General features: G+C 47.9%; 1 protein-coding gene across 1 annotated transcript in view; it reads left to right on the top strand.

The window, feature by feature from the left end:
- The window catches only part of LOC111860562 (glypican-3-like), a 76,466-nt gene that overhangs the window by 6,944 nt on the left and 54,388 nt on the right, over positions 1 to 15,134 (top strand). The window contains exon 2 of the mRNA XM_072706542.1: positions 2,676 to 2,837. Within this exon, the coding sequence (XP_072562643.1) occupies positions 2,676 to 2,837 (162 nt within the window). The remainder of the gene's footprint in view (positions 1 to 2,675; positions 2,838 to 15,134) is intronic.

Consider the following 15,134-nt stretch of genomic DNA (forward strand, 5'->3'; position numbering starts at 1 on the left):
GCTGCTTACAGGTCTGTCTACAGTTACAGGTCTGCTTACAGTTTTTAACAGGCCTACCTACAATTTCTAACAGGTCTGCCTGCAGTTACAGTTACAGGTCTGCCTACAGTTACAGGTCTGTTTACAGTTACAAGTCTGCCTACAGTACAGTTACAGGTCTGTCTACAGTTACAGTTACTGGTCTACTTACCGTTTAATAAAGTTATAGGTCTGCCTTCACTTGCAGTTACTGAAAGGTCTGTTTACAGTTACAAGTCTGCCTGCATTACAGTTACAGGTCTGCCTATGAAACTGTTAGAGGTCTGCCTGCATTACAGTTACAGGTCTGCCTATGAAACTGTTAGAGGTCTGCCTGCAGTTACAGTTACAGGTCTGCCTACAGTTACAGGTCTGCCTATGAAACTGTTAGAGGTCTGCCTGCAGTTACAGTTACAGGTCTGCCTATGAAACTGTTAGAGGTCTGCCTGCATTACAGTTACAGGTCTGCCTATGAAACTGTTAGAGGTCTGCCTGCAGTTACAGTTACAGGTCTGCCTACAGTTACAGGTCTGCCTATGAAACTGTTAGAGGTCTGCCTGCAGTTACAGTTACAGGTCTGCCTACAGTTACAGGTCTGCCTATGAAACTGTTAGAGGTCTGCCTGCAGTTACAGTTACAGGTCTGCCTACAGTTACAGGTCTGTTTACAGTTATAAGTCTGCCTGCATTACAGTTACAGGTCTGCCCATTTGCAAAGCTGGGTATTTAGTGATGGGCAGTGTCCTTAATGGCTGTGCCTGTGTATTGCTCTGCCATCTGGCCGTCACGGCATCCTCCCCCAGTCTCACTTTGCACTCTCTCCTGCCAGTCTGCCCTGGGTGGGTCTGCCTGTGAATGGCTTCACCTTAAAGGCCAGCTTCACACACTCACCGTGCCAGATGTTTGCAGAAGCTGCCCTGAACGTTGAAGATCCAGGTTATTTTTTAGTGGGGTTGCCCACTATAGGCCTGTAGCCGATATTTCTCTAGGAAACAGAGTGCTTTTGCTAATAAAACAGATTAGGAATTACACAAGCTTTTGTGATGTCTATTTATATGCAGTTTGTTTGACATAAAAAAATCTGTAGTCAAAGTCTCCTGAAATCTTCCCCAATAACATGCCTGCCCACATCCCAAAGTGTGGCTATGGATGCTGTGCTAATCACACATGCACATTCATTTTTGTGACAGTTTTAGTAATGTAATACCATGATAACATAATAGTGCTCTCTGGTGGTGCTGTTTTAAATTGAATTAAGCTCATTAAGCTAACACTTGCCTTATGTGACTTTAAAGATCCTTTGTGAAATGTGTGTCTTTCACGGTGATGCTTGGAGTGTTTTACGCACCCCTTACATGTCTCATTTGGTCTGAAGTAAATATTTGTGATTGTACTTATTTCTGAATTCTGTAACTGAGTTAGAGGACATAAAATCAGTAAATCAAACATGTAGATTTAATAATAGCTCTATAATAATTACCTTCAATAATAATGATTTATCAGAATCAGATGTCGCAAGGTTGCATCTTAGATGAGCGGGTTAGCTGTTACATGCTAATAATGTTTAGCACTGTTGGATTGTTGCTGTCTGAGAACCTTTTTCAGATGCACCACTCAGGACGTCGATCCTCTGGCTTTACTGTGAAAGGAGACTCTGTACAGGCCAATGAAATATAGCCACTGTGATCGGCTGATGATCCCGCGCGAGAGACAGTGTAATTTAGCTTGTAAATTAGTTTTCGATGTATGGGGGATGTGAGCTGAAAACAGTGTAGCGTGCTGCTAGAATGTCAGCAGATACATTTTAAGCAATTACGTAATCGGCAGGCAGTTGCAGGGGGAGCAGATGCATTAGCGGTGTACTTTACGGCACACAGAGTGCGATCTCTCTGTGCGAGCGGCAGGATTTCAGCCTATGGGGTGAGCAGCCGCCCGCGGTGCCTGACCATTCACTGCCCAGACGCTGCCTTGGTCACACTCAATAGAGAATGTACTGTAGCCTGGGTGGGATTAGCTGGAGGAATAGTGTTCTGGAGCACTTTGCTAAACCCTGCTGGCTCCCACACTCCACCACCTTTGAAGTATGTTCTCTTTCATCAGTATGTGGACATTCCTCTAGCGACAAGCTGCAGTTTGGCGCGATGGGTCCAAAGGACCGAGGCATTTCCTGCATAGAGTAGCTGTTATTGGTGATCTTCTAGTGGAAACCCTGACCCAGTTGCTTCGTTTGATATGCCGTTGATTGGTACCATGTTGCAGTGATTCAGACGGGTTTGACAGCAGCTGTGAAATGGAGAAAGATGCTTGACTGACTGGCATTTTTCGCTATCTCTGTTAAGTCACCAATACAATGTCCAGCATTCGCTCATGGGAGTTTTGCTTGCACAAAAATGATCTGAGGGCAGAATAAAAAAATGATTGGTTCTGATAGATTACGAATCAGACTTTAGAGGAGGCGGGTCTAAGCATTTAGAGGTGGCGAGACCTAGACATCTGACTGGTTGGTCTGACATCTGACCGAGATCTGATTGATTGATCTATTTGAACCAATCATTTTCACCATCAGAACATTTTTGTATAAGTAAAACTCCCATTAGCCCAACATTCAAAGCACCTGGTATCCATAACTCTTGCTTTCTTGCTCCCACTATTGGACAGGTGCTGAATTGCAAGTGTGTCACACCAGAGGCCTGACCTGCTGTTCAAGGAAGATGGAGGAACAATACCAAGTGGCCGCCCGGCAAAGACTGGAGTCCAGCCTTAGGGCGTCCAGCTCCCAGCTGAAGCTGCTCATTATACAGAACGCCGCACTCTTCCAGGGTAAGGTCGTGTCACTCTCGAGCTGCGCGGGTACCTAGCCGAGTGTGAAATGAGCCGATCCATTGACATCACAAGAGACTTTGAAATCTGGCCAATCATGTCATCAGGACCCACCGAAGACGAAGCTGACCTGCACCATTATACTGCTTTAATCACTCTTTAACAGCCAGGACAAACTCCACATTTCACTTATTTACACATTTTTTGTCTCTCTGAAAAAAATAACTTTAAAACTATTTCTAGAGGAACAGTTACTCTTCCATTGTGGATACATCTTTCTGTGGTAATATTCCAGGTTTATTTGCACCCCTGAGATGTGAAAGTTAGCATGTGGGCGAATGGGACCTGGTGCGCTGACAAACAGACTAATAATGATCAAAGGATGAAAGTCAGGCAAAGCGGATGAATGAAATGCCGCCCGGTGTCCATTAACGAGCAGGACCAGAGAGAGAGTCATTAGGTAGAATCGTATTTGCTCCATGCTGTCAAGATGCTCGATCCAGCTGCTGGTTCTGAAGATGGCTTGATGTTAATGTATCAGGGATTATCCCAAGGAGAGCAGGACCGGCCCTTCAGGGGCGCCGGTAACGCCTCAGCCGCGATCCAGCCCCACCAGCCCTAGTGTCATTCTCTCCCATTCTGAGAAGCTCCTATTCATCTTCTGGGTGCTTTCTTGCTCTCTGTTCTGCCATAGATCAAAGGCCTCCCTCCCCCACCTGTCCCCCCCCCCCCCGTTTCGGAGCGCCATTCGCTCGCGATCCACCCTTTTCCCACGCGCCACGAGACGGCAGAAAGGGCTTCGCCCTTTGAAGTCAACTTTGTCTAGTGGTTGTAAGACGAGTCGACCCACTGTCAAGATGGAGCACCAAATGGCGAGATATTCTCAGGAAGGGTGGGGGCAGACATGGAAAGAGCGGATGGTTCGGATTTCTAAGTGTGAGATGACGCAGAATTCTTCAATGATAGATTGTCATGTAGGAAAACGGCACAGCCATTTACCCCAGTAAATCGTATACGGATAATGATGAATCAGAATTGTACCATGGTAAACTGTCACATGTAATGTTAATGTACAGTAAATCATAAACCCAGTAAATCATACATATGGTGATGACTCAGACCTGTATCGCAGTAAACTGTCACAGGGTTTTACCATGGTAAACTGTCTCAGGGTTTGACCACGGTAAACTGTCACATATAATATGGAAATATCAGGCAGACTCCCTCCACAGAAACACGTGACAGCAGGATTTCTCAGTGGGAGGTTCCCTTTTCAGGGAAAGGCGGGAGTGGAAAATGGACAAAAAAGACCTTTGAGATTAAAACCGTGCAGAATTGGCACCTTGCGATGAGAAAGAGCTGCAACTGTCAGCACTTTGCTGCTCTGGTCCAATTACTGGTAAAATGAAAGCAGGACAAACCAGTATGTGCAAGCACTGGGATCTGGGGACCAGGGGCACCAATTGGGATGAACACTTAGGGTCACATGACTGTCCCTCCTGAAACGCACACTGTGCATTGAAAAGCACCGACGTTCCGCTTGATGGCCGGTGATTCACGCTGGTGTTACCTGTGGTGGGGCATATCGCGTGGTCAGCCACCATAATGCCGTTTATTTATGCTTACGCTGGTCATAAGTTTCAGGTAATAGCAAGACTCATTTTAATTAAAACCTCAGAATTTCAGTGACAGAAACTTTATTAGACCGAGATTATTAGACAGAGATGACCAGGAACGTTAGGAATGGGAGATGTTCGCTTGGCTCGTGGGAGTTTCATTTACACAAAAATGTTTTGAGGGCAGAAGGAAAAATGATTGGTTCAGGGAGATGAGCAATCAGATTGTGGAGGAGGTGGGCCCAAGCAACTAGAGAAAGTGGGATTGGTTGGTTCTGCCTCCTGTAGTTACTTGGATCTACCTCCTTTACAATCTGATTGGTTATCTCTCTGAATCAGTCATTTTTCCTTCTGCCCTCTGAACATTTTTGTGTAAGTAAAACTTCCCATGAGCGTTCGTTTGAGTGGCTCGCTTCCTTATGACGTGATTTGCAACTTTTGTCAAGTTCTGACTGGAATGAATCAAGACTGTGCCTCCATTCCTAATTAAGAAGCTTGGTCTTAGTCTTTTTCTACAGAGTTCCTTTAGGTTGGATCTAAATTGGTCCTTAACTAGTCCCAGTCAGTAGCCTTGTTCACATATTTAAATGGCCTTCGGCGTGGGACTCATTCTCGTCCCTCCTGATTTAGTTGGCTTGGATTATGTCTCCAGCGGGCTGATGGACACGTCGATGAACGGGGAGCAGAAATAAATAAATAAGCACATCTAATTGAAACACAGTTGAGGAATAAAATGAAGATTTATGCCTCCCAAAAAGATGAGATTATTTTCACTCGCATCTGATGTGTGTCATATTAATTGACACTAACTAATTGAAAGACAGATCCCCATCTGCCTTGGGTGCAAAAAAGACGCATAAATATTCTCAACAGCAACAAGGTTGCTCTCATTAATTCCACAACGGGGGGTGATTTCGCTGTCTTTGCCGACGCTGGATAATTACACACACGATGGCAGAGAGCGGGGAGGTGGGGGTGGGGGGGGGGGGGGGTAGCTCAGGCACCGTATCCTGCAGTTTGCTATTGTCCCTCGCCATTACACGTTGCACTTCCTTTGCCCGTCTGCAGGAGGCACTGTGATTTGCTGCATTGCTTGTTCCCCATGGATGCTCACACATAGGCTTGTCTTCCTCTTTCTCGGTGGCCTGAGGGGATAGTTAAGCTAGGATTGAATTGGAGGACAAAAGACAAATGAAAGTGGCAGCAATATTAAGCTATCCTTATAGCCAGGGACCTCGAGCAGGTCCGCTGACCTACAGCCTTCTTCACTATTCCATAATTAACTCATTATTACCTCTGTGTTTTCTAATGGTTTCCTGTTAAGAGGTTTTTAGCCAAATTGCCCCACCCTTCCAAATTATGGTTAGTCCATTTCTTTGTGTGGGTCTGCAGCATAGGGGTGTGGCCTCCAATTAGGGGGCAGGATCTGCAGGTATGGGAGTGTGGTCTCAAGCGAAGGGGCAGGGCCTCTATTCCTTAGAGTGTCTGTGACCGTCGTCTTCCTGTCCTGCCTCCAGAGCTTGTACGAGGTTCTAATGAGAGACAGACTCATTTTTCTAGTACATTCTCTCTCTGTCTGTTTAATAAGCCCAAGCCAGTGTTTTTTACCCCGGGGCAACTTTATTTTGCAGTGAAGCTTCCAAAGAACCCAATAATGGTGGGGGGTGAGGCAGAAAGGAACTATGGGATGATCTGATGTCCAGGGGCCTCTCACCCTCATTCCGCCCCCCCCCACCCCCCACCCGTGTGTCAGCAGCCGTTTAGTGACTGTGAGCTCAGCGGTGTGTCAAAGGGGGTGCTGTGCCTAAGAGCTCAGTGTATCAAAAGGGGTGCCATCCCTGTGAGCTCAGCCTGTCAAAGAGGGGCGCCGTGCCTGTGAATTCAGTGTGTCAAAGGGGGCGCCGTGCCTGTGAGCTCAGTATGTCAAAGGGGGCGCCATGCCTGTGAGCTCAGTATGTCAAAGGGAGTGCCGTGCCTGTGAGCTCAGTGTGTCAAAGGGAGCACCGTGCCTGCGAGCTCAGCGTGTCAAAGGGGGCGCCATGCCTGTGAGCTCAGTATGTCAAAGGGGGCGCCGTGCCTGTGAGCTCAGTATGTCAAAGGGGGCACCGTGCCTGTGAGCTCAGTATATAAAAGGGGGCGCCATGCTTGTGAGCTCAGCGGCGTTTTGAACCCGCATCGGTGCTTGGAGGTTTCAACATGATACTGATGTGCTGCCCCCTTGTGGTCAGCCTGTGTACCTGGAACCCCTGAGCTCTCCGCTGACGCTTATCTGGCTGAACCTAGTGGACTGGAGGTTTGGACGTGTTTGTTTTTTTTCCTGAGAGCTGAAAGGAAATCTGCAGCCCCCCCCCCGCAAACCAGCTACTAATATTCCACTGAGCTAATCGCAAGTGAGGCTGGCCAATCCTGGAAAGCCTTACAAACCAGCTGTTTAAACGCAGGTCTGTGATGAAGCTCTTTACCTTCAGTAGCTAGTCTCACTGGGAGCAATTTACTATACAAACGTTATTTGCAGCTGTTTACTTCTGTGTGGCAGCTTGACTTCTCTCTGACCTACAATCCTACAGCAAACCATTTAATGACGTTTTCAGGTTGTATTGCAAAGCCTCTTTCGTTCAGTAGCTGTTCATTTGTGTGATGTATTTATAATTAGTGCACACACCTTTCGGAAATGATTAGCGGATGTTATTTTTGACTCTAACACTGTGTTGTCAGGTGTAGTGCCTCTGTGTACATCTTAAAGGTAAACAGAAGAGTTTCTTCGGTCCATCGCTGCTGCTTCTCTGCCTGGTCTGGCCTAGTGAAGCATGGAAACGTTCCAGAGGTTCGAGGCTTTCTCTGTGCGGGGGCTGCATTTCCGAGATGCTTTTCCCCGGCCCTGTGCTGTTAGATCAGGCAGCTGGACCTCCAGAGGCCCAAACACCGCCCACGCCTGGTCCACAGCGAGGCTTTTGGGAACCAGTTTGGCACAGAATTGAGTTTCCTCTCCGCTCTCTGCGGGCAACTCGTTACTTAACAGATGTTGTGTTTCAAATGAGCTAAACAGTTGAAGGGCTCTACATGTCTTTAACATGTGTGTGAGTGTGTATGTGTATGCAGTTTAACATACATGTGTATGAGTGTGTGTGTATGCAGTTTAACATGTGTGTGAGTGTGTGTGTGTATGCAGTTGCTCGTCTGTAGAGAGTTTGATCATTCCCACCAGCGGAGGGGGGGGGGGGGGAGCTGTGGGGTGATTTTCACTGCCCCGATGCACAGGCTGATTGCGTTCTCACTGCCCCCGATTCGCAGGTTGATCGTATTCTCACTGTACCCGATCCACAGATCGATTGTCTTCTCTCTGCCCCTGATCCACAGGCTGATCATTATCTCACTGCCCCTGATCAGCAAATTGTGTTCTCATTGCACCTGATCCATAGATCGATTGTCTTCTCTCTGCCCCTGATCCACAGGCTGATCGTTATTTCACTGCCCCTGATCCACAGGCTGATCGTTATCTCACTGCCCCTGATCCACAGGCTGATCGTGTTCTCACTGCCCTGATCCACAGGCTGATCGTTATCTCACTGCCCCTGATCCACAGGCTGATCGTTCTCACTGCCCCTGATCCACAGGCTGATCGTGTTCTCACTGCCCCTGATCCACAGGCTGATCGTTATCTCACTGCCCCTGATCCACAGGCTGATCGTGTTCTCACTGCCCCTGATCCACAGGCTGATCGTGTTCTCACTGCCCCTGATCCACAGGCTGATCGTGTTCTCACTGCCCCTGATCCACAGGCTGATTGTTATCTCACTGCCCCTGATCCACAGGCTGATCGTTATCTCACTGCCCCTGATCCACAGGCTGATTGTTATCTCACTGCCCCTGATCCACAGGCTGATTGTTATCTCACTGCCCCTGATCCACAGGCTGATCGTGTTCTCACTGCCCCTGATCCACAGGCTGATTGCGTTCTCACTGCCCCCGATTCGCAGGTTGATCGTGTTCTCACTGTACCCGATCCACAGATCGATTGTCTTCTCTCTGCCCCTGATCCACAGGCTGATCATTATCTCACTGCCCCTGATCAGCAAATTGTGTTCTCATTGCACCTGATCCATAGATCGATTGTCTTCTCTCTGCCCCTGATCCACAGGCTGATCGTTATCTCACTGCCCCTGATCCACAGGCTGATCGTGTTCTCACTGCCCTGATCCACAGGCTGATCGTTATCTCACTGCCCCTGATCCACAGGCTGATCGTTCTCACTGCCCCTGATCCACAGGCTGATCGTTCTCACTGCCCCTGATCCACAGGCTGATCGTGTTCTCACTGCCCCTGATCCACAGGCTGATCGTTATCTCACTGCCCCTGATCCACAGGCTGATCGTGTTCTCACTGCCCCTGATCCACAGGCTGATCGTGTTCTCACTGCCCCTGATCCACAGGCTGATCGTTCTCACTGCCCCTGATCCACAGGCTGATCGTTATCTCACTGCCCCTGATCCACAGGCTGATCGTTATCTCACTGCCCCTGATCCACAGGCTGATCGTTATCTCACTGCCCCTGATCCACAGGCTGATCGTTATCTCACTGCCCCTGATCCACAGGCTGATCGTGTTCTCACTGCCCCTGATCCACAGGCTGATCGTTATCTCACTGCCCCTGATCCACAGGCTGATCGTGTTCTCACTGCCCCTGATCCACAGGCTGATTGTTATCTCACTGCCCCTGATCCACAGGCTGATCGTGTTCTCACTGCCCCTGATCCACAGGCTGATCGTTATCTCACTGCCCCTGATCCACAGGCTGATTATCTCACTGCCCCTGATCCACAGGCTGATTGTTATCTCACTGCCCCTGATCCTCAGGCTGATCGTATCTGCTCTCCCCCTACTATCATGCTCTACTGCTGGTGGCCACCTGTCCTCAGGTCCTCTCCTTTCCCAGACAGTCACTTCCACTGGTTCACACTTGTCTACCTAGGAGATCTGGTGAGTGACATTGTGAGTATGGAGCATAGTCCTGCCTTCTTATTCACAAAGAAGGTCAGCAGCAAACCAAGAAAAGTGTTTTGCAAAGTAGTTTCCTGGCTTAACCGTGACGCCTTTTTAGCTGCAAGAGGCTCTTCAAATCTGCGGATTTGTTTTGGGTGTAAGTCTTCATGAAAATTCTGTGGGCACAGCTGGGACTATGTTAATATTGATTTTCTTTCATGGATTGCTCCTCTCAGAGATGAGGGGGCTGGACTCTCTAAGCATTAACGTTACACTGTGTCTTCCATAAGCAGAACTGACTGAAGTCTGGATATCTGAACCAATTTGGTGATGGAGATGTAGGGCGAGGGCTGTCCGCCTGTAGGCTCCTCTCATCTGGCTTAGATACCATGGAGTTTGCAGGGGCTGCTGGGAAATCTAACTGCAGGTTTTTGAAAGGGACACAGAGCTTCTCCTGCTTGCCTTCTTTGAATAAATTTTCTGTCATTACCGTGATGCCTGTTGTTTTACTCCATGACAGTCGAGGACGTGGATTTTTGCTGAATTTCAGGGAACTTTGCCTGTGTGCATAGCTAGAAATCAAATAGGAGCTAAAACATCCTTATTTCAGAATTGGATGATGATGTTTATGGCGATGATGATGATGATGTTTATGGTAATGATGATGCAGACACCTAGACTGGTCACCAGCTTGTGTTCATGTTTATGGTGGCGTTGAGGGGGGTGACATGCTGTTTTGTGATATTGCCCACGTGGCAGGCACGGATGTCAGTGAAATGGCATGATGACTCTAAACTGAGGAGGGTCATGAAAACTCAGGCATTGAGGGTGAGTGATGGTTGCGCAGCTGCAGGTTCTAGCTTTGGTTTCCACCTGGGGGGTGCAGGTTTGCAGTTTCGCTTGCCTTCATTTTTACATGCCTGATTTTAACCATCTTACTTGGCCTCACTCGTTTTCCCAGTCCCCCCCAGCTCCTCTCATTTTCCCTGTCTTCCTTCTGTGCTCTTTTCCTCTTGTTTTTCTGGTCTTGCCCTTCAGCTCCTCTTGTTTTCCCTCTCTAGCCCCTCTCTAGTCTCCTCTGATTTTTTTCTTGCTTCCTTCCAGCTCCTCTCATTTTCTCTATCTTCGCTTTCTGTTCTACTCCTTTTGTTTCCCTGTCTTCCCCCCTGCTCCTTTCTTTTCCCCTATCTTCCATCCTCCTTTCATTTTCCCTGTCTCCCCCCCGGTTCCTTTCATTTTCCCTGTCTTCCATCCTCCTTTTATTTTCTCTGTCTTCGCCCCGGTTTCTTTCATTTTCCCTGTCTTCCCCCCTGGTCCCTTCATTTTCCCTGTCTTCCCCCCTGGTCCTTTCATTTTCCTTGTCTTCCCCCCGGCTCCTTTCATTTTCCCTGTCTTCCCCCCGGCTCCTTTCATTTTCCCTGTCTTCCCCCCTGGTCCTTTCATTTTCTCTGTCTTCCCCCCGGCTCCTTTCATTTTCCATGTCTTCCCCCCTGGTCCTTTCATTTTCCCTGTCTTCCCCCCTGGTCCTTTCATTTTCCCTGTCTTCCCCCCGGCTCCTTTCATTTTCCCTGTCTTCCCCCCTGGTCCTTTCATTTTCCCTGTCTTCCCCCCGGCTCCTTTCATTTTCCTTGTCTTCCCCCCGGCTCCTTTCATTTTCCTTGTCTTCCCCCCGGTTCCTTTCATTTTCCTTGTCTTCCCCCCTGGTCCTTTCCTTTTCCATGTCTTCCCCCCGGCTCCTTTCATTTTCCTTGTCTTCCCCCCAGTTCCTTTCATTTTCCCTGTCTTCCCCCCGGTTCCTTTCATTTTCCCTGTCTTCCCCCCTGTTCCTGTCATTTTCCCTGTCCTCCCCCCTTCTCCTGTTATTTTCTCTGTCCCCCCCCAGCTCCTGTCATTTTCCCTGCGCCCCCCCAGCTCTGTCATTTTCCCTGCCCCCCCCCCCAGCTCTGTCATTTTCCCTGCCCCCCCCAGCTCCTGTCATTTTCCCTGTCTTCCCCTGGGCCGACAGAGTAGTTCTTTTCTTAATTGGACCTTGTTTGTGGTGCAAGGCAACATCATTGTGCACCAAAGGAATGGTTGGAGGCTGCATAGGCAGGACCATGTGATTAATCAGCTCCTTTCTAGGAATAGGGCAATAATTAGATTTTCACTCCCCCCTCCCTCATGTCCTTTCCAGAAGTTTTCCCCGATTATTTGTCAGGAAGTGAAAATAAAGGCCCTCTTGTGTGGAGAATCACAGCTTTGTGATGTTCATGCTACTTTAGGTTAGCATGTCATTTGGCCTACACACACACACACACATACACACACATGTTTGCATTCATACTGTATCTTTGTGGGGACTCTCCATTCTTTTCAATGGGAAAACCCCTAATCCCAAATATGACAACCTTAATCCCTGTCCAGCCCTAACCTTAACCATAAGTAACCAAACAGAATACAAGTCTTTTGGAATTTTTAGGTTTTTTTGATTGCATTCACAGATTTTTTTTATAAAGTTGAGTTTCCCCTTATGGGGACTGAAAAATTGCTTGCCACAACGTCAAAATAACAGGTTTTTATTACATTGTGGGGACATTTGGTCAATGTAATATATACATCTCTCTCTCACACACACAGGCCAAGAGCCCTGTACCTCCTTTCTTTAAATACCTGCGTGTGTGTTATAAAGGCCGAGAGCCCTGTACCACCTTTCTTTAAATACCTGCGTGTGTGTTATAAAGGGCCGAGAGCCCTGTACCTCCTTTCTTTAAATACCTGCGTGTGTGTTATAAAGGGCTGAGAGCCCTGTACCTCCATTCTTTAAATACCTGCGTGTGTGTTATAAAGGGCCGAGAGCCCTGTACCTCCATTCTTTAAATACCTGCGTGTGTGTTATAAAGGGCCGAGAGCCCTGTACCTCCATTCTTTAAATACCTGCGTGTGTGTTATAAAGGGCCGAGAGCCCTGTACCTCCATTCTTTAAATACCTGCGTGTGTGTTATAAAGGGCCGAGAGCCCTGTACCTCCTTTCTTTAAATTCCTGCATACATGTTATAATGGGCCAAGGACACACACTTGATGACTACTCACTGAAGGTACACTCAGGCCGACTTCAGTCACAGTCCACTCAATCCCTTCTTTCAAATGTTTAATTTTTATCTAAATTGTTTCTAATAGCAACAACAACAACAACAACAAATTTATTTTTGTATAGCGCATTATCACAACATTACATTGTCCCAAAGCGTTTTACAGCATCCCCACCCAAAGCCCCCAGTGAGTAAGCCATAGGCGACAGTGGCAAGGAAAAACTCCCTAGAAGGAAGAAACCTTGGGAGGGACCAGACTCAAAGGGGGAGCCCATCCTCCAGGGGCCGGCAGGGAGAGTCAAATACAGTAAATTTTGAGACACAAACGGGGAGCAGGGGGGAGATGACAAGCCGGTGCCAACGCTCCCTCCAATCGCCAGGCAGCCAGAAGGCAGGGAGCGGGTCATACAAGGAAGATGACACAGGCAAAACGGCGAGCTGGATGCATGGTCGTCATTGGTAGTGGCGACGTCACATGTTGCAGGGTGTGCTGGACATCTTGATAGATTGAGGGCTCCAGGCAGCACCCCCCAGGAGAAGTAGGGGAAATAAATGCAATTAGCATTTATAGCCACACCGATCAACCTAAGACCACTAAGACTAAGGCATCAGATTTCCCCCTGCATGGAGGTCTATTTATCAGTGGCCCGAGGAGTCAAAGGGTCCGAGGGACAATGAGGCATTTATGGTACATAAATGATCACATTGTATTATGTATGAAAGGAGTCGAACCGCGTGTGAAGTGTAATGCCGCGGGTGCTGGGGGGAGAGCTTTTCTCCTGCTGCATGCAGGTTTTTGCAGGTACTTTTACAGGTATTTTGTGAGGGTGGTGTTTCTACAATCGGGGTCAGAGCGTGAGGAAGAGCCTGGTCTTAGCGTGTCCTCTGGCCTCGAGAGTAGACCTCTGCCTCTCTCCACCAGAGGCTCTTCCTCCGCCTTGTCCTCCTCCCGGCTGCCTCGGCTCTGCACTGCGCTGTGTCTCACTCCCACCCGCTCTCGCCTTCGCCGTAATGCACGGGGCTGGACATGGCGCTCTTGTCCGTGTCGGGTTGTCTGCCTGCATCTCATCGCTTCCTTTGTTTGAAGTCAGCTCAGCTGCACGTCCACGATTCTCTGTAGACCCAACCATCACAGCAAAGGGGGACGGGCAAACTGGCCTTTTCTGACAATGCGCTGCACTGCTCTGTCCATCTGTCTGACAGCAAACCCACATGTATAAATATAAATACCCACTCGGTGGCTACTTTATTAGTTAGCCCTGCTTGTTAATGCAAAAAGTCTGATCCTCCAAACAACAAACCACGCGCTTGACACTGAATATATATATAAGAAGCAGATAAGGTCACGAGGTTCATTTATGGTGTTGCGAAGCATTTCCAAATCTAAGATGTGATGAAAGACATTTCAAACCTGGTGTGATTGTTGGTGCCAGACGTGGTGGTTCCAGAAAATCTAAGAAACGGCCTCCATCCCGGGAGTTTCACACAATAACAATGTTATGAGCATCCAGTCAGCGGCGGATCTGTAGCCAAACCACCTTGTTGATGAAAGAGGTCAGAGGAGAATGGCCTGACTAACAGGGAAACTGCAAGTAGAAAAATGACAGCTCAGCTCATCAGTGCTGTGTAGCAAGGCATCTGTAAATGTGCAGCTCATGTGCCACCGAGGCAGAAGGGGGTCTTACCTAATGTCACACGAATGCCTAATGAAGTGGCGCTGACAATAGCATATTTGGGTACCTCCTTTCTTTAAATACTTGCATAAGTGTTATAATGGGCCATGATCCCTGTACCTCCTTTCTTTAAATACCTGCGTGTGTGTTATAAAGGGCCGAGAGCCCTGTACCACCTTTCTTTAAATACCTGCGTGTCTGTTATAAAGGCCGAGAGCCCTGTACCACCTTTCTTTAAATACCTGAGTGTGTGTTATAAAGGCCGAGAGCCCTGTACCACCTTTCTTTAAATACCTGCGTGTGTGTTATAAAGGGCTGAGAGCCCTGTACCTCCTTTCTTTAAATACCTGAGTGTGTGTTATAAAGGGCTGAGAGCCCTGTACCTCCTTTCTTTAAATACCTGCGTGTGTGTTATAAAGGGCTGAGAGCCCTGTACCTCCTTTCTTTAAATACCTGAGTGTGTGTTATAAAGGGCTGAGAGCCCTGTACCTCCTTTCTTTAAATACCTGCGTGTGTGTTATAATGGGCCATGATCCCTGTACCTCCTTTCTTTAAATACCTGCGTGTGTGTTATAAAGGCCGAGAGCCCTGTACCACCTTTCTTTAAATACCTGAGTGTGTGTTATAAAGGGCCGAGAGCCCTGTACCACCTTTCTTTAAATACCTGAGTGTGTGTTATATACCTGCGTGTGTGTTATAAAGGGCAGAGAGCCCTGTACCTCCTTTCTTTAAATACCTGAGTGTGTGTTATAAAGGGCCGAGAGCCCTGTACCTCCTTTCTTTAAATACCTGAGTGTGTGTTATAAAGGGCTGAGAGCCCTGTACCTCCTTTCTTTAAATACCTGAGTGTGTGTTATAAAGGGCTGAGAGCCCTGTACCTCCTTTCTTTAAATACCTGCGTGTGTGTTATAATGGGCCATGATCCCTGTACCTCCTTTCTTTAAATACCTGCGTGTGTGT

This window comes from Paramormyrops kingsleyae, chromosome 24 (genome assembly GCF_048594095.1).
Source record: "Paramormyrops kingsleyae isolate MSU_618 chromosome 24, PKINGS_0.4, whole genome shotgun sequence".
In the NCBI taxonomy this organism is placed as follows: domain Eukaryota; kingdom Metazoa; phylum Chordata; class Actinopteri; order Osteoglossiformes; family Mormyridae; genus Paramormyrops; species Paramormyrops kingsleyae.